At 43.4% G+C, this 18,934-nt stretch overlaps 2 protein-coding genes across 6 annotated transcripts in view; one reads left to right on the top strand and one right to left on the bottom strand.

Moving 5' to 3' along the window:
• Positions 1–3,190: 3,190 nt before the first annotated feature.
• Positions 3,191–18,934, top strand: part of LOC110486007 (N-acetyllactosaminide beta-1,3-N-acetylglucosaminyltransferase 2) — an 18,159-nt gene continuing 2,415 nt past the window's right edge. The window contains exons 1-2 of one of the 5 annotated variants that reach the window (XM_021557289.2): positions 3,191–3,334; positions 18,536–18,674. The gene's annotated coding sequence lies outside the window, so the exon portion shown is untranslated. The other 4 variants (XM_021557290.2, XM_021557291.2, XM_036940663.1 and 1 more) reach the window with 4 other exon arrangements.
• Positions 3,275–10,319, bottom strand: LOC110486006 (uncharacterized protein K02A2.6-like). The gene is made up of 3 exons (XM_036939721.1): positions 8,988–10,319; positions 7,879–8,935; positions 3,275–3,319 (listed from the first exon to the last, which is right to left on the bottom strand). Exons 1-3 carry the CDS (start codon positions 10,244–10,246, stop codon positions 3,275–3,277), a joined length of 2,361 nt encoding a protein of 786 aa, XP_036795616.1. The 5' UTR covers positions 10,247–10,319.

The raw sequence follows: 18,934 nt of genomic DNA on the forward strand, positions 1-18,934 counted from the left end.
TGACTGGGTCTGAGAGGACTGATACACCCTCGTATACAAGGAGACATTCTTGTGTGTCCGCATCACACCCTCCTTGTAAAGTGATAGGAGGAAGATTTCAGGCCTTATCTAGGTATCGTTAATGTGGTTGTGTGACATGATTGTGGTCACACGGGGCAGTGATGAGACCAACAGGTCGGGAAGATTTGGTGGCCTACTCATCTGCCGTGAGCTGAGCTGACCTGTAGGCCTTGTAACCCACTAGTCTTCTAGTGTACATTCACACCCTCTCACCGTCAACTAAGTGACCAAAGTCAGCTCTGCAATCCAGTCGTCGTCAACTCCGTAACCCAAGTCAACTACGTCATCCAGGCACTGCCAACTACGTAACCCGACGTCAAACCCAGCACTCTAGCTAAACATCTCAGCCTGGAGGTGTCAGCCTTACATGGGACCTGGAGGTCCCATTTTACAATTGCAGTAAACTGGATGTGGATTAGACAAGACAGCTACAGCTGTCACACTATAACATCTAGATCTCAAAGGCATTATTGTAATGTAACACCAGCACGTGTACCGTTGAGTCACATGGACACGTGTCCAAAGTTTACCAGAGTTCAAGATGGAATTTTTAGTAACAATTTAATAAGGGGTGGGCTTTGGTTAAGGACTAGCGTAGGGGCGTGTGATGGTTTAGGCTTGAAAGTGCTCGCTGACGAAAGCAGCTGTAGACTCCCTGCTTACATCCCTGGTTGCCTCCCAAATGACATCATATTTCCTATATAGTGCACCACATTTGGGCCCATAGGGCTCTGGTCAAAAGTTGTGCACCGTGTAGGGAATAGGGTGCTAATTGGGACTCAGAGACATTCAATTAGCAGTTATAAATAAATCAGACTGAGTTCTAGTTATAATTATGGCATCGGTCCATGTTTACGACAGGCGATAAAGAAATGGACTTTCCAGCTAACCCAATTATACCAGCCTGTAGTCATTCTTTTGTGTTTGAGTCTGCCTTGTATTTAGAGAAAAGCAGCAAGAGTTCTGCCTCCCATGCACGTTCCTCATCTTTCATCGTGTTAGTGCATGTTAGATGGGGTCCACTGCATTAGCAGATAAAGTGGAGGAGGCCATGGTAACAGTGGTTCTGTTGTGGTTACTCAGAGCTCACCAATCTCATATGGCTTTCACTCTGTCCAACTCCTATTAGTAAACTAAATGTTACAGCGTGAAATCTTATGCGTTTGGGTCTTTTTGGCACCTGAACAACATGGATAACACACACTTCTCAATCCAGCAGGAACCTAAACACTAATGATTTCCGTGGACAAGATGATGCATTTTCAATTTGACATGATCTCCTGATAGAGATAATTTGGCACAAATACTATTGCTAAATACGGTCATTTGAGTGCTAAATACCACACATTACCAGTTATGAACGAGCATGACAGCTGTGCTACAGAGTCCTGCCAAATACAGGTGGGGTGGTGACACTCAAAGTTGAATCTAGTTAATATGTAAATAAGCAAGTGTGTGTCGCAACCAGAGTTGATTATTGAACTGGGAAATTAGGAACTTTGAGAGGCATGAAATGGATTTAATTGCATTGTCACTTCCTTTTTAGAGAGTCTTAATGGTGTTGTGTTGACTGGAGAACACAGGGCTTTTGCCATTCTCAAGTAAAGGAAAAGCTCACAACGCTACTTCCCCGAAGGAGGAAACGGCCAGAGAGACACTGCTGAGAAAGTTATGTCAAAGAGGACGTACTATAAGATTACTGTAAAGAGGAAGTTGAAGCATGTGAGGCAGAGATGGTGTACCAGAAACACCTGTAGTCTTGAATCACCGGCCGAAACCTCTGCATAAGAGGATTTACTTTCTACAACATTTCATCCAACATTACATCCTACTATATTTCACTGAAATCTTCAGCCAATTTTGTTTAGTCATTCATTTGAAAACTGCCTTGCTGTATAGAGCCTTGAATTTTGTATATTAAAGCCTATCACTTACAGTATACAAAACATTAGGAACACCTGCTCTGTACATGATAGACTGACCAGTTGAATACAGGTGAAAGCTATGATCCCTTATTGATGTCACTTGTTAAATCCACTTCAATCAGCGTAGATGAAGGGAATGAGACAGATTAAAGAAGGATGTGTAAAGCCTTGAGACAGATTTAGCATGTGTGTCATTCAGAAGGTGACTGGGCAAGACGAAAGATTGAAGTGCCTTTGAACGGGTTATGGTAGTAGGTGCCAGGCGCACCAGTTTGTGTCAAGAACTGCAATGCTGCTGGGTTTTTACATGCTCAACAGTTTCCTGTCTGTATGGTCCATCCCCCAAAGGGCTTCCAGCCAACATGACACAAGTGGAAAGCATTGGAGTCATTATGGGCCAGCATCCCTGTGGAACACTTTCAATACCTTTGTAGAGTCCATGCCCCAGCAAATTGATGCTGTTCTGAGGGCAAAGGGTGGTGCAACTCCACATTAGGAAGGTGTTCTTAATGTTTTGTATACAGTGTATATACTCTCTATCTACCCATAAAGATGCAAACAACACATTTAATTATGGAGTCCACATATGAACTTGGAACCGCAGGCTCATAAAATTGATGGTAATCACAGTGGAGCTTTTGGTTCTGTAAAGGCAAGACAGAAACGCAGGTTGATATTTATTGTCATGAATCTTGCCCTGGAGGCAGAACGGAGCGATTTACGCTAACTGCGCCAGCTGCAAAGTAACACATTGGCCTAGTGGGGTCGCCAATTATTATTTTTAGTGTTATAGGTGTGGTTAAGGTTAGAGTTAGTTTTAAAATCCAATTATATTACTTTGTGGCTGTGCGAGCTATAGTGATCACTCTGTAGAGCTGCCTCCAGGGCAAGATTCATGACAATAATATACAACCTGCGACAGAAACACTGTAATAACCGAGTTGACTTGGGGGAGGGTGACATGAGGATGTGGGTTAGTCATTGTCGGTGATCCTCATTAACAAACAACATTAACTGAAACAATATTTGAAGCCATGTATACTATGCATTCAACTGAATTCACGCATTTCATTCTGTCTCTGTCTACTTGTATAGCGAGGGAAATGAAAGTGCTCTACTTTGGTTTTACAATATGAGAAATCTAAATGACATGCTCTCCCAACATATTCAGTAAAGTACACAAAAAAAGGAAACACGCTGCCCCTAGTTAATATCAAAGGGTACGTCACATAATTCAAGGAGGAGTCGTGCCCCTCAAACGTTACGCTAAGAAAAAAATACGAATATTATTATTTCTCCCACTGATCAGAACGCAGGCTGGAATTTTCCTCTTCCTGAAAATGCGGAGGGTGAGTAGAAGTCGAGATCAGAGAGGAACAGACCCCGAACGTTACTATGGCGTGTTCTTTCTCTCTCATTTTGGCAAGTCCTGGACTTTCACTTTACACAGGACTTCTACTGTGATCTATGAAATATTAAACTAACATGGATTGCTTATAGTGAGCATAGGCGCCTCACTCTAAAGTTATGTTTCTTGTAACTTTTTGCGGAAAAGGAGTATATTCATATAGACTCGTTTTGTAGGCTGTGGGCCAAAATGTGGCTCCTTGGATTGGAAACTTTGCTATTCAGGTAAAGTACAGCAACCAGGTTTAGAGAATACATGCTGTTTAACCGTATTGGTTAGCATATTATAACTTAGAAGACCATTAATTGCGTTTGAGTCCTGCTGCTATAGCAAACATTATATTAGATTGTAATATTGCAACGCCACCATAGCTACGTATGCCAGATAGAAAAACATATAAACGTTATTAATTTTGCTTCCATCAGTTTTGCTCCTATAAATACGAGTATTTGATCAATGTTAGATTATATAATGAATCATCATTGTTTCTAGGGGAAAGATGACTTAGTTAATCACCTGTAATGAACATAGGAACTGTTGATAATTACTTCATAATGGGTCGTTCAATGTCATTTCATCAAGCCATGACATCCGCCATCTCATATTGTTCAGAAATTGTTTCTGTAGTTAGAAACCGATAGGATTAGCATTCTTGCAACATTATTTTGTTGAAATATAGTTTGATCTCTGAGAAACCAAGCTAATTAATTGCGACCAAATGGGCCCTTTTCATATAATGTTCTATAAATATAGTGACTTACATACGAAAATAATTTAGTATTTGAAACAGTGGCCAACAACATAAGTATTCCCTTTGCTATGTCCGCCTGTCGTAAATTCAATTGATTAGACATGATTCAGAAAGGCAGACACCTGTGTAGATAACGTCCAATAGTGCATGTCAGAGGGAAAACCAAGTCATGAGGTTGAAGGAATTGTCAGTAGAGCTCTGAATCAGAATTGTGTCGAGGCACAGATCTGGGGAAGGGTACCGAAAAATGTCGGCAGCATTTAAGGTCCCAAAGTACACAGTGGCCTCCATCATTCTTAAATGGAAGAAGTTTGGAACCACCAAGACTCTTCTTAGAGCTGGCTGCCCGGACAAACTGAGCAATTGGGGGACAAGGTCCTTGGTCAGGGAGGGAACCAAGAACCCGATGGTCACTCCGACAGAGCTCCAAAGTTCCTCTGTAGAGATGGAAGAACCTTCCAGAAAGACAACCGTCTCTGCAGCACTCCACCAATCAGGCCTTTATGGTAGAGTGGGTAGATTTGTATTTGATTTATTTCACCTTTATTTAACCAGGTAGGCTAGTTGAGAACAAGTTCTTATTTACAACCGCAACCTGGCCAAGATAAAGCAAAGCAGTGTGAAACAAACAACAACACAGAGTTACACATGGAATAAACAAACATACAGTCAATAACACAATAGAAAAAAGTCTATATACAGTGTGTGCAAATGAGGTAAGATAAGGGAGGTAAGGCAATAAATAGGCCATGGTGGCAAAATAATTACAATTTAGCAATTAAACAGCGGAGTGATAGATGTGCAGAAGATTAATGTGCAAGTAGAGGTACTGGAGCAAAAATAAAAATAAATAACAGTATGGGGATGAGGTAGTTGGATGGGCTATTTACAGATGGGCTATGTGCACTGATCTGTGAGCTGCTCTGACAGCTGTTGCTTAAAGTTAGTGAGGGAGATATGAGTCTCCAACTTCAGTGATGTTTGCAATTAGTTCCAGTCATTGGCAGCAGAGAACTGGAAGGAAAGATGGCCAAAGTAGGAATTGGCTTTGGGGGTGACCAGAGAAATATACCTGCTGGAGTGTGTGCTACGTGTGGGTACTGCTATGGTGACCAGTGAGCTGAGATAAGGTGGGGCTTTACCTAGCCAAGACTTATAGATGACCTGGAGCCAGTGGGTTTGATGACAAATATGAAGCGAGGGCCAGCTAACGAAAGCATACAGGTCACAGTGGTGGGCAGTATATGGGGCTTTGGTGACAAAACGGATGGCACTGTGATAGACTGCATCCAATTTGCTGAGTAGAGTGTTGGAGGCTATTTTGTAAATGACATCGCTGAAGTCAAGGATCGGCAGGATAGTCAGTTTTACGGGGGTATGTTTGGCAGCATGAGTGATGGATGCTTTGTTGCGAAATAGGAAGCTGATTCTAGATTTAATTTTGGATTGGAGATGCTTAATGTGAGTCTGGAAGAAGAGTTTACAGTCTAACCAGACAACTAGGTATTTGTAGTTGTCCACATTTTCTAAGTCAGAACCGTCCAGAGTAGTGATGCTGGATGGGCGGGCAGGTGTGGGCAGCGAACGGTTGAAGAGCATGCATTTAGTTTTACTTGCATTTAAGAGCAATTGGAGGCCACGGAAGGAGAGTTGAATGGCACTGAAGCTCATCTGGAGGTTAGTTAACACAGTGTCCAAAGAAGGGCCAGAAGTATACAGAATGGTGCTCGCCTGCATAGAGGTGGATCAGAGAATCACCAGCAGCAAGAGCGACATCATTGATGTATACAAAGGAAAGAGTCGGCCCGAGAATTTAACCTTGTAGCACCCCCATAGAGACTGCCAGAGTTTCGGACAACAGGCCCTCCGATTTGACACACTGAAATCTGTCTGAGAAGTTGTTGGTGAACCAGGTCAGGCAGTCATTTGAGAAACCAAGGCTATTGAGTCTGCCGATTGTGGTGATTGACAGAGTTGAAAGCCTTGGCCAGGTCAATGAATACAGCTGCATGGTATTGTCTCTTATCGATAGCGGTTATGATATCGTTTAGGACCTTGAGCGTGGCTGAGGTGCACCCATGACCAGCTCGGAAACCAGATTGCATAGTGGAGAAGGTACGGTGGGATTCGAAATGGTCGGTGATCTGTTTGTTAACTTGGCTTTCGAAGACCTTAGAAAGGCAGGGTAGGATAGATATAGGTCTGTATCAGTTTGGGTCTAGAGTGTCTCCCCCTTTGAAGAGTGGGATGACCGCAGCAGCTTTCCAATCTTTGGGGATCTCAGATGATACGAAAGAGAGGTTGAACAGACTAGTAATATGGTTTGCATCAATTTCGGCGGATCATTTTAGAAAGAGAGGGTCCAGATTGTCTAGCCCGGCTGATTTGTAGAGATCCAGATTTTGCAGCTCTTTCAAAACATCAGCTATCTTAGTTTGGGTGAAGGAGAAATGGGGAAGGCTTGGGCAAGTTGCTGTGGGGTTGCAGTGCTGTTGACCGGAGTAGGGGTTGAAATTCTCAATTATCGTGGATTTATCGGTGGTGACAGTGTTTCCTAGCCTCAGTGCAGTGGGCAGCTGGGAGGAGGCGCTCTTATTCTCCATGGACTTTACAGTGTCCCAGAACATTTGGGAGTTTGTGCTACAGGATGCAACTTTCTGTTTGAAAAAGTTAGCCTATGCTTTCCTAACTGCCTGTGTATGTTGGTTCCTAACTTCCCTGAAAAGTTGCATATCGCGGGGGCTATTCGATACTAAGGCAGTACGCCACAGGTGAACCAAGAGCTATATCTGTTCCTGGTTCTACATTTTTTTGAATGGGGCATGCTTATTTAAGATGGTGAGGAAAGCACTTCTAAAGAATAACCAGGCATCCTCTACTGACGGGATAAGGTCAATATCCTTTCAGGATACCCCGGCCAGGTCGATTAGAAAGGCCTGCTCGCTAAAGTGTTTTAGGGAGCGTTTGACAGTGATGAGGGGTGGTCGTTTGACCGCAGACCCATTATGGACGCAGGCAATGAGGCAGTGATCGCTGAGATCCTGGTTGAAGACAGCAGAGGTGTATTTGGAGGGTAGGTTGGTTAGGATGATATCTGTAGTGTCTTAACACTTAGTACTTATTGATGTAATAAGAAAGACTCTGAATACAAGCAATTGAACTGGAGCTTCACATTTACTCAAACTAGTTAGTACCAGAATAACATAGAACAACACTGCGCATGACCAAGGGTGCTCCATCCTTAAAGGGGACATCAGTAATTAACAGAACATAACATTCCTTCTCTTATACAATCAGAGTTACTTTTACCAAACCACAACTGAAACATTTCCCAGAACTTGTTGTAGTTATTTTGCATCTTTTAATTTGAACTTGAACAGTTCGTTTTTGTTTGTTTATAAGTCTAGTCTGTCTGGTGGACGGTGCCTTCGTTCTGGGTAGCGCCTCGGATTGTCTGGAGGCTCCTGAACATCCTCAGTGTGTGCTTGTTCCATTATAGCGTCTGCTATAGCAGCACCTTCATCAACACAATCCCTTCTTTCAGCCTGGGGTCTCTCTACTGCCCCACCGTCCTCTACAGTTCCCTGTGTGTCACTCTCAGGAGCTCTCTGTGCCTGTTCTCTCTCGATTGTTGTGCTGTTTTCCGTGGAATGCATTTGGTTAATGTGACGCCGCCACATTATGTCTGGGCTCACTTGAACCTGGTAAGTTCTGGGTCCCGTTTGTGTGTGTACGGTCCCTCTTGTCCATTTCCCTCCTCTTCTGTAGTCTCGCACCATCACTTCCTGTCTTGTTTGGAGATGGCGCTCCTGGCCCCCGGAGAGCATCTTGGCTTGTTTGTTCAGCACTTCATTACGCCTGTTTGGCTTCATGATGTCCAGCTGTGTGCGGAGAGGCCTCCCGAACATCAGTGCGGCTGGGCTTTCATTTGTCGTGGCATGTGGAGTGTTTCGGTAGGAGGCCAGGAACTTGGCCAGTTTTGTTTGCAAAGTCCCTTCGTCTCGTTTTGCTGCACGGAGTCCTTGCTTTAGGGTTTGCACAAAGCGTTCTGCCAACCCATTGGTGGCAGGGTGGTACGGAGCTGAGGTTGAGTGTTTGATTCCATTTACTGACATGAATCTTGTAAACTCATCACTTACAAAAGCTTGCGCGTTGTCACTTACCAGCTGCAGCGGCAAACCGAAGCGTGCAAACGTTGTTCTGAGACACTCTATCGTCTGAGCTGAGGTGGAGGAGTCAGTGCAAAACACCTCTGGCCATTTGGAATGGGCATCAACTATAAGCAGAAACATGTGCTTTTCAAAGGGACCAGCGTAGTCCACATGAATTCTCTGCCATGGCTCTGCGGGCCATTCCCATGGGTGGACTGGGACAGGAGCAGGCATGTGAAGGGTTTCCAAACATCCGCTACAGTTCTTTGCCATATTTTCTATCTGTTGGTTCAGACCTGGCCACCAGAAGTGGCTCCTTGCGAGCAGCTTCATTTTGACAATTCCAACATGACCTTCATGTAGTTGCTGCAAGACTAGATGTTGGCATTTCTGCGGTATCATGACTCTCATTCCCCACATCAAACATCCTTGGTACGTTGTAATTTCGTTTCTCCGCTGGAAATACGGAGTCCGCTCCTTTCTGCCAGTAGCTGGCCATCCTGACATGGTGTAGGTGTACACTTTTGACAAGGTCACATCTTTCCTTGTCTCCTGTTTGATAACTGTGCTTGTGACTGGTAGTGCCTTGAGCTGAGCGGTATGGAACATGTCCACTGCATCCACCCTCCTTTGTCTTTCTCTTGTACACGGCAGTCTGGATAATCCATCTGCATTTAAACTCAATGTCATACATATGACTGGCAAGGAACAGGGCGTATCGCTGTAACCTGGCTGCTGTCATTGCCGGAATGCCTTTCTTTGGACTGAAAATGGAAAGCAACGGCTGGTGATCTGTAACCAGTGTGAAACGCTTGCCATATAGGTATGCATAGAATTTCTTGACGCCCCACACTAGTGCCAGTGCTTCTTTGTCGATTTGTGAGTAGTTTTTCTCTGCATCATTCAATGTTCGTGACGCAAATGCAACTGGCCTCTCTGACCCATCTTTCAGTGTGTGTGAATGGACTGCCCCTAATCCATAAGGGGACACATCACAAGCTAACTTCACTGGCATTTCAGGGTCGTAATGCATCAGGACCTGTTCAGATGTTATGAGCCGTTTTGCCTCCAGAAATGCATTTTCACACTGCTCTGTCCACCGCCATGTCCTATTCTTTTCCAGGACCTGATTTAGAGGCTGGAGTACTGCTGAAAGGTTTGGGATGAATCTTCTGTAGTAATTGATCAGTCCCGTGAAAGATCTCACTTCTGTGATATTTTGGGGTCGTGGTGCCTGTACCACTGCCTCGATTTTGTCCTGTGTTTTGTGCAATCCATTGCAGTCAATCTCATGTCCACAGAAGACAATCTTGTCTTTGAAGAACTCACACTTCTTTAAGTTTGCCTGTAGACCATACTCTTTCAGTCTTTTCAGGACCTCTTCCAGGTTAGCCAGGTGCTCTTTGTCGGTGCGTCCTGTTATGATCATGTCATCCAGGATACACTGGGTTCCTGGGATTCCTTGCAAAATCTGGTCAATAGTTCGTTGCCAAATGGCTGGGGCTGATGCAATGCCAAAAACCAGGCGGTTATACCTGTATAGACCTTTGTGTGTGTTTATTATCAGGTACTGTTTGGAACTCTCTTCAACCGGTAGCTGCAGGTAAGCCTGTTTCAGATCGATTTTACTGAAGTGTTTCCCACCAGCTAGTGCAGCAAAGATGTCATCCAGACGTGGTAGGGGGTATTGGTCCACATGCAACATTGAATTCACAGTTACCTTGAAGTCCCCACACATTCTAACAGACCCGTCTTTCTTCACAATAGGAACTATGGGTGTGGCCCATTCGCTTCTGTCCACTTTCGTCAGGATCCCTGTATCCTGCAAGCGATCGATTTCCGCTTCCACCTTTGGTCTCAGGGAGTATGGAACAGATCTGGCTTTGCAGAATTTTGGGGTTGCGTCATCTCTTAGTACAAGTTTTGCTGTGAAGCCTTTTACTGTTCCCATCTGATCACTGAAAACTGTGTTGTATTTCTTTCGCAAGTGTTCCAGTGTTTGGTCTGTGCCTTTCTCTTTGGACTGGAACGTGTGGAGCACGTTCAAGTCACTCCAATTCAGCTTTATTTTTGAAAGCCATTCCCTGCCAAATAATGGGGGGGGCCAGTTCCAGGCACCACATACAGCTGCAATTGCTGTGTTTGCCCCCCATAATGCACTCTGACCTGCAACGCCCCCATTGGGCTCAATCTCTCTCCTGAGTATGTCTTCAGCAACACATTTGTGTTCTTCAGCTTGATAGCCTTAAAGTGCTCATTGTAGACAGTAGTGGAAATTATAGACATTGCAGATCCTGTGTCCAGCTCCATTTTGAGGGGTTTGCCTTCGATATCTGGTGTCACCCATATTATGCTACTGCTGGGAGAAGTCACTGTGTTTAACTCCATTGTACCAATTAATCGTTCATCTGAATCACTGCCACTGTTCTCTGCTAGTGCATTCACAGACCCTTTAATTTTGTCAGTTTTCCTGTTGTGACTGAATTTTGCTTTGCATGCTCTTTGAATGTGCCCCCTTCTACTGCATTTGTGACAAATTTCGTCTTTGAAACGGCAGTCCTCTGCTCTGTGACCATCTCTGTCACACCTGTTGCATTTTTCGGCCACACGGGGGCGCGGTCGACTGCGTGAACTTGTGCAGGGAAATTTGTGACAGGTCAGTACTTCTTTTACTTTGCAACTCAAATGCATCTTTAGTCGTGATTTCCATAGCCACAGCAATTTCAACAGCCTTTGCAAATGTGAGCTCTGATTCTGTGAGCAAACGTTTTTGAATGTGTTCATGTTTCAGTCCACAAACAAATCTATCCCTTAATGTGTCATTTAGGTTCTCTCCCAACTGGCAATGTTCAGACAGTTTCTTCAACACTGCTACATATGTACTAACATCCTCCCCCTCATTCTGATCTCTCTTGTGGAAATGAAAACATTCCGCGATGAGGAGTGGTTTAGGTGATAGGTGATTTTGCAATATCTCCACAATCTCTGTGAATGTTTTATTTGAGGGCTTCAGAGGGGCAGTCAGATCTCTTAGCAAACTGTATGTTTTTGGGCCAATTAAACTCAACAACGCTGGTACTCTTTTGTTATCAGCAATGTCGTTTGGAATGAAGTACCGTTCCAGTCGTTCAATGTAAGTTGCCCAGTTTTCTTGCGTGTCATCAAACACATCTATTTTCCCGATGCTAGCCATTCTCTTTACCTCCGGCTCCACGGGTCTTTGATCTGCCGCCTCGTTCTCGTCAGCTCTCCCCTCGTCTTCACTGCTTGCTAGCTGTTGTGCTACAGGGTCAAAATCTTCCTCTCTTCCTACGAACTCCATCTGTATTCGTGATGCACACTGCAGGTAATCATCCTCGTCACCATTGTAGTGTCTTAACACTTAGTACTTATTTATGTAATAAGAAAGACTCTGAATACAAGCAATTGAACTGGAGCTTGACATTTACTCAAACTAGTTAGTACCAGAATAACATAGAACAATACTGCGCATGACCAAGGGTGCTCCATCCTTAAAGGGGACATCAATAATTAACAGAACATAACAATATCTATGAGGGTGCCTGTGTTTACGGATTTGGGGTTGTACCTGGTAGGCTCATTGATAATTTGTGTGAGATTGAGGGCATCAAGCTTAGATTGTAGGATGGCCAGGGTGTTAAGCATGTCCCAGTTTAGGTCACCTAACAGCACGAGCTCTGAAGATAAATGGGGGGCAATCAATTCACATATGGTGTCCAGGGCTCAGCTGGGGGCAGAAGGTGATCTATAGCAAGTGGCAACAGTGAGAGACTTGTTTCTGGAAAGGAAGATTTTTAAAAGTAGAATCTCAAATTGTTTGGGCACAGACCTGGATAGTAAGACGGATGTCTGCAGGCTATCTCTGCAGTAGATTGCAACTCCGCCCCCTTTGGCAGTTCTATCTTGTCGGAAAATGTTATAGTTAGGGATAAAAATTTCAGGGTTTTTGATGGCCTTCCTAAGCCAGGATTCAGACACAGCTAGGACATCCGGGTTGGCAGAGTATGCTAAAGCAGTGAATAAAACAAACTGAGGTAGGAGGCGTCTAATGTTAACATGCATGAAACCAAGGCTTTACGGTTACAAAAGTCAACAAATGACAACGCCTAGGGAATGGGAGTGGAGCGAGGCACTGCAGGGCCTGGATAAACCTCTACATCACCAGAGGAACAGAGGAGGAGTAGGATAAGGGTATGGCTAGAGGCTATAAGAACTGGTTGTTTAGTACGTTCGGAACAGAGAGTAAAAGGAGCAGGTTTCTGGGCGCGTTAGAATAGATTCAAGGCATAATGTACAGACAAAGGAATGGTAGGATGTGAATACAGTGGAGGTAAACCTAGGCATTGAGTGATGATGAGAGAGGTATTGTCTCTAGGGACACCATTTAAACCAGGTGAGGTCACTGCATGTGTGGGAGGTGGAACAAAAGGGTTAGCTAAGGCATATTGAGCAGGGCTGGAGGCTCTATAGTAAAATAAGACAATCACTAACCAAAACAGCAATGGACAAGGCATATTGACATTAGGGAGAGGCATGCGTAGCCGAGTGATCAGATGGTCCAGTTAGTCGCTAGGCGGGCTGGAGACACGGCGATTCAGACAGCTAAGCGGGCCTGGGCAAGCAGGCTAGCAGAAGGGCCTTAGAGGGACCTCGTGCGGTTACGTTGGTAGACCAGTCGTTATGGATCAGCAGTGCTCCGTGTAGAAAAGGGTCCAGGCCAATTGGCTAAATAGGTATAGTAGCCCAAGAAATTGGCTGATGGACCCCTTCAGCTAACAGTCCGATATGCTCTAGACAGCTACCGGGCCGCGGCTAGCAGATGGGCATTCAGGGGACGTCACGACGGAGGAGCCTGTTGAAAAACGCCCTCGGGCGGATTACGTCGGTAGTCCAGTCGTGATGAATCGGCGGGGCTCCGTATTGGCATTAAAAGGGGTCCAGGCCAATTGGCAAAATAGGTATTGTAGTCCAAGGAGTGGCTGATGGACCTCTTCAGCTAGCCGGGAGATGGGCCTAGCATAGGCTAGCTCCAGGCTAATTGGTGCTTACTACGGGACAGAGATGTTAGCCAGGAGTAGCCACTCGGATAGCAGCTAGGTAGCTGCGATGATCCAGGTGAAAAGGTTCAGAGCTTGCTGTAGGAATCCAGAGATATGGGGAAGAAGATGTCCAATATGCGCTGGGTTGAATCGCGCTATGCAGACTGGCAGGAGTTGTCCGGGCTAAAGGTTAGCTGATGACCGCTAGCAGTGACTAACTGACTACTAGCTAGTACTTTCTGTTGGGGGTTCCGGTTCTAAAGTAAAGAAAATAGCATTATCCATACCACATTGGGTGAGGCGGGTTGCAGGAGAGTATGTTGAAGTTGAGGTTAAGAAAAATGTTTAAAAATATATGCGAAGAAAAAATATATATACACGGGACACGACAAGACGAAGACAAAGATGCCTGACTGCTATGCCATCTTGGATTTTTTGAGAGATGGGAGCCACTCAGTAAAAGGCACATGACAGCCCGCTTAGAGTTTGCCAAAAGGCACCTAAAAGCATGGTGGTGGCAGGATCATGCTGTGGGGATGGTTTTCAGCGGCAAGGACTGGGAGACTAGTCAGGATTAAGGGAAAGATAAATGGAGCAAAGTACAGAGAGCTCCTTGATGAAAACCTACTCCAGAGTGCTCAGGACCTCAGACTGGGGCGAAGGTTCACCTTCCAACAGGACAACGACCCTAAGCACACAGCCAAGACAACGCAGGAGTGGCTTTGGGAAGTTTCTGAATGTCCTTGAGTGGCACAGCCAGAGCCCAGACTTGAACCCGATCGAACATCTCTGGAGAGACCTGAAAATCTCTATGCAGCAATGCTCCCCATTCAACTTGACAGAACTTGAGAGGGTCGTTGTGGGAGAAACTCCCCAAATACAAGTGTGCCAAGCTTGTAGCATCATACCTAAGAAGACTTGAGGCTGTAATCACTGCAAAAATGTGCTTCAACAAAGTACTGAGTAAAGGGTCTGAGTAAAGGGTCCGTTTTACAATTTGTATTAATTTGCAAAAAATATATAATTATGGGGTATTGTGTGTAGATTGATGAGAGAAAAAAAACGATTTAATCAGTTTTAGAATAAGGCTGTAACGTAACACAATTTGGAAAAAGTCAAGGGGTCTGAATACTTTCCAAATGCATTGTAGATGAAGGGGAAGAGACAGGTTAAAGAAGGATTTTTAAGCCTTGAGACAATTGAGATGTGGATTGTGTATGTGTGCCATTCAGAGGGTGAATGGGCCAGACAAAATATTTAAGTACCTTTGAATGGTGTTTGCTAGTAAGTGCCAGGCGCACAGGTTTGTGTCAAGAACTGCAACCTTGCTGGATTTTTCACGTTCAACAGTTTCCTGTGTGTATCAAGAATGGTCCACCTTGCTAAGGACATCTAGCCAACTTGAATCAACTGTGGGAAGCATTGGAGTCAATATGGGCAAGCGTCCCTGTGGAATGCTTTCAACACCTTGTAGAGCTTTTTTGAGGGCAAAAGGGGATGCAACTCATTATTAGGAAGGTGTTCCTAATGTTTTATACACTCAGTGTGTGACCAGTATAGTCTACAAAGGGCTCAGTCTGTGTTTTCATTGAATACCTGATTGCTAGCAGTTGCTCATCTAATAGCATAGCATGCATTAGGAGGAGGGGGAGAGAGAGGCAGTCATTTCTGGATATATGGAACACTAGGTAGAACCATTGATTGAAACAGTTATTTGGGACCTAATGGGATTCCAAAGGGAAATTCACCATAGAAACCAAATGGTTATGAAGTGATACTGTCAAAATTCTTTTGTCTGTTGCATATTCTTCACTGACAGGGTAAGTAATGGTTCAGAGGGAGACGCTTGGACATGTGCTGGGGAGGCCACACACACACACTGTACACTCCAACTGTACACTACATCCATCTCAAACGTGTTGCTCCATATGTAGGCCTATGACTAGTCTCACAGCATCTGTGAAAAGAGACTAGCCTATTAGTAATTCAATGTTTTCCTTTTGTATTTGATGAGGGAGCATTGAGAGGCACTCTATTCTCCATTATCTCCATTTATGACAATCCAGAGCCAACCAAAGTAACCATAAAAATCTACATCATTCACATGTGTATATTTCTCTCCTCATACCAAATGTCCTTCGAGTTAACAGTTAGCATGCTCATTCAATTGTCACTTTTACATCAGTGGCTTACATCACTAGAGGTCCATAGTAACCTTTGAAATCTATATCATTCACATGTCCCCTTACATATTTATTTGGACAGTGAAGCTACACTTAAAATGTGGCTCTAAATTCCAGCATTTTTGGATTTGAAATCAAATGTTCTACATGAGGCGAGAATACAGAACATCACCTTTTATTTGAGGTTATTTTCATATCGGTTTTACCGTTTTAGAAATGAAAGCACTTTATGTATCTAGTCACCACCCCCCCCCCCCCCCCTCCCCATTTGAATGTATCATAAGCATTTGGACAAATTCACTTCTAGTGTATTTCCTTTAGTCAAAAGTGTAGTATTTGGTCCCCTATTCATAACATGTAATGACTACATGAAGCTTGTGAGAGTTAGCATGAGTTAGCATGTTTTTGGGGGCATGACCTTTGTGCATCTGTAACTTTCTCATTATTATTCAGGATTCACGATGAGCCGTAATCATGGTAGCATCCACATTAATGCAGAAGTGTTCAGAAACATATTATTTTCTTATTTACGATTTTAAAAAAATAACTCAAATGACCATACATTATTTACCATTCATTTCTACCGGTCACAACATCATCTGAAACACAACAACAACCAAAAAAAAATGGAAAATACATCCAACAAGTTTGTAGAGTCACAAGCTTGACGTAGTCATTGTGTGCCAGGATTATGATTTGATTTATTAGGATCCCAACTAGCCGACAGCAATGGCGACAGCTAGTCTTACTGGGGTCCGACAAATAACGAAGAAGACATTACAGACAAAAGACTTTACAATTTGCATACATTCAAAAACATGAACATGTCGTGCGTGTGTGTGCGCATCTATCAGTTCCACATACTGTACATGGCAGTACATGCACACAACAAGTAGGTCACATTGGGGAGAGACGTCATGCTGTGAGGTGTGGCTTTATTTGTTTTTTTGAAACCAGGTTTGCTGTTCACTTGCACCATATGAGATGGAAGGAAGTTCCTTGCACTCATGGTTCTGTATAATACTACATGTTTCCTTGTATTTGTTCTGGACCTGAGGACTGTGAAAAGACCCCTGGTGGCATGTGTGGTGGGGTAAGTGTGTTTGTCAGTGCCGTGTGTAAGTTGACTATGGAAACAATTTGGAATTTCCAACATGTTCATTTTCTTATAAAAACAAGAAGTGAGTCAGTCTTTCCTCAACTCTTATATTGGTCCAAAATACTAACCTTTTGACTAAATGTAATACATTATAAGTGAATTTGTCGAAATACTTGACACCTTAAAATGTGCAGACTAGATACATAAAGTGCATTTATTTCTAAACAATATAAGAGATATGTATGAAAATATCCCCACAAATAAAAGGTGACATTCTGTACTGTTGCCTCATATAAAACATTCAATCTCAAATCCAAAGTGCTAGAGTATAGAGCCACATAAAAAAAATGTAACTTCATTTTAGATGATGTAACTTCTAAATACTTAGATGAGTGTATGTATTTCAAACCTAATGTCCTTCAAGTTAGCACTTCTCACTTTCTTATCAGTGGCTGGCCTGTTAAGTCCTGTTGATATCACACTGCTGAGTCACCTGTGCTTCAGTAAACACGTTTTTCTGATGTTTAATTATGGGGGGCCCCCTCTCAAATAGTTAAATAAAGGTTACATTTTAAAAAATAAATACAAATAAAGATGTTTATAAAGATGTCTCTATCTGTGTGGCCTCTCCAGCATGTGCCCAAGGGCCTCCCTCAACCATTACTTAAAGTTTAATGACTGACCATATGAAGTAAACTAATGATAGACTATGTAACGATTTAGTGGACTATGATGTGGTTGTTTATTTTATGTTACATCGTATTTACTTCATCAGTTTACTTCATTGAGTCCAATATTACTACTTAATGACATATATATATATATATATATATATACACGGTGGGACAAAAAAGTATTTAGTCAGCCACCAATTGTGCAAGTTCTCCAACTTAAAAAGATGAGAGAGGCCTGTAATTTTCATCATAGGTACACCTCAACTATGACAGACAAAATTAGAAAAAAAATCCAGAAAATCACATTGTAGGATTTTTTTATGAATTTATTTGCAAATTATGGTGGAAAATAAGTATTTGGTCACCTACAAACAAGCAAGATTTCTGGCTCTCACAGACCTGTAACTTCTTCTTTAAGAGGCTCCTCTGTCCTCCACTCGTTACCTGTATTAATGGCACCTGTTTGAACTTGTTATCAGTATAAAAGACACCTGTCCACAACCTCAAACAGTCACACTCCAAACTCCACTATGGCCAAGACCAAAGAGCTGACAAAGGACACCAGAAACAACATTGTAGACCTGCACCAGGCAGGAAGACTGAATCTGCAATAGGTAAGCAGCTTGGAATAGGGTACCATTTGGGACGCACACTATTCTGCCACTGCAAGTGAGTGGGGGGGGGGGGGGTCATTTTCGTGACTCGGCATTCAAAGCTCAACTTGTCTGGTTAGATTTGACAGCTTGTGAGTATCATGCTGCTGCTGAACACACACACACAGCAGAGCAATATTTTGAATTACTGTAGCCTAGCTCTCTGTCTAGTTTTGTTTATAAGAGGTGCAATGCCAATCAGCAACCGTAATTTCCTAAAAGGCTAAGATTCTTCCGTCTACTTTCACAAGTAAGAAACTCTGAGGTCAAAGGTACAGGATTCCATTGCTTTCAGTAGATGATCTACAGTGACGGTTCTAGTAACTACAGCAACACCTCTGTTGTAACCAGGTTCTTTGGAGGGATTTGTAGTTCTTTGTCTGTGTGTTATTTTTTGGAGGGATAGGGTAGGGCTTAGCTACAGTAGGGAGCGTATAAGCATGGCTAATTGCACTTTGGTTTGCGCAAGCCCTTTTATAACCCCTTGAGAAAAAGCTTGCCCTTCTGGGAGAAAAACCGCAGTGTTGTTGACATGCTGTGTGCTTGTGTCTTTTTTGTTGTTTGTTTCCAGGTGGCTGCTGCAGGAACACCAGTCCTGTTTCAGTTCCCCTTTCTAGAACCTTCTCCCATGCAGGAGACCCACATGGGCTAAGAAGGTCTGGGCCGGGACCACAGGAACAGCCTGACCAGTCATTTCCTGCTAGTCACAGGTAATATGCTAGATATCATTTGATAACAGCGGGAGGAACTAAAAGTGATTACAATGGCTCAGTGGGTTGGATCATGGTGTTTGAAACACAGAGCTGTATTTTTTATTTTTAAATTGTATTTATTTAACCTTTTATTTAACTCGGCAAGTCAGTTAAGAGCTCATTCTTATTTACAATGACGGCCTGTTTGTTCACCCTCACTTCCAAATTGGAAATATATGAGGATACCGTACGTACATGTGTTGAATTAAAGCCATTAC

This window comes from Oncorhynchus mykiss, chromosome 13 (assembly GCF_013265735.2).
Source record: "Oncorhynchus mykiss isolate Arlee chromosome 13, USDA_OmykA_1.1, whole genome shotgun sequence".
Lineage (NCBI taxonomy): Eukaryota > Metazoa > Chordata > Actinopteri > Salmoniformes > Salmonidae > Oncorhynchus > Oncorhynchus mykiss.

Bases quoted from the DNA above. Each gene is read 5' to 3' on its own strand.
- LOC110486006 (XM_036939721.1), bottom strand. From the start codon at position 10,246: ATGGGAACAGTAAAAGGCTTCACAGCAAAACTTGTACTAAGAGATGAC. The intron at 8,936-8,987 runs GTATGACATTGA...GCCGTGTACAAG, and splicing joins CTGTTCCTTGCCAGTCATAT to AGAAAGACAAAGGAGGGTGG. The intron at 3,320-7,878 runs GTACACACACAA...CCGCATTTTCAG, and splicing joins GGAAATGGACAAGAGGGACC to GAAGAGGAAAATTCCAGCCT.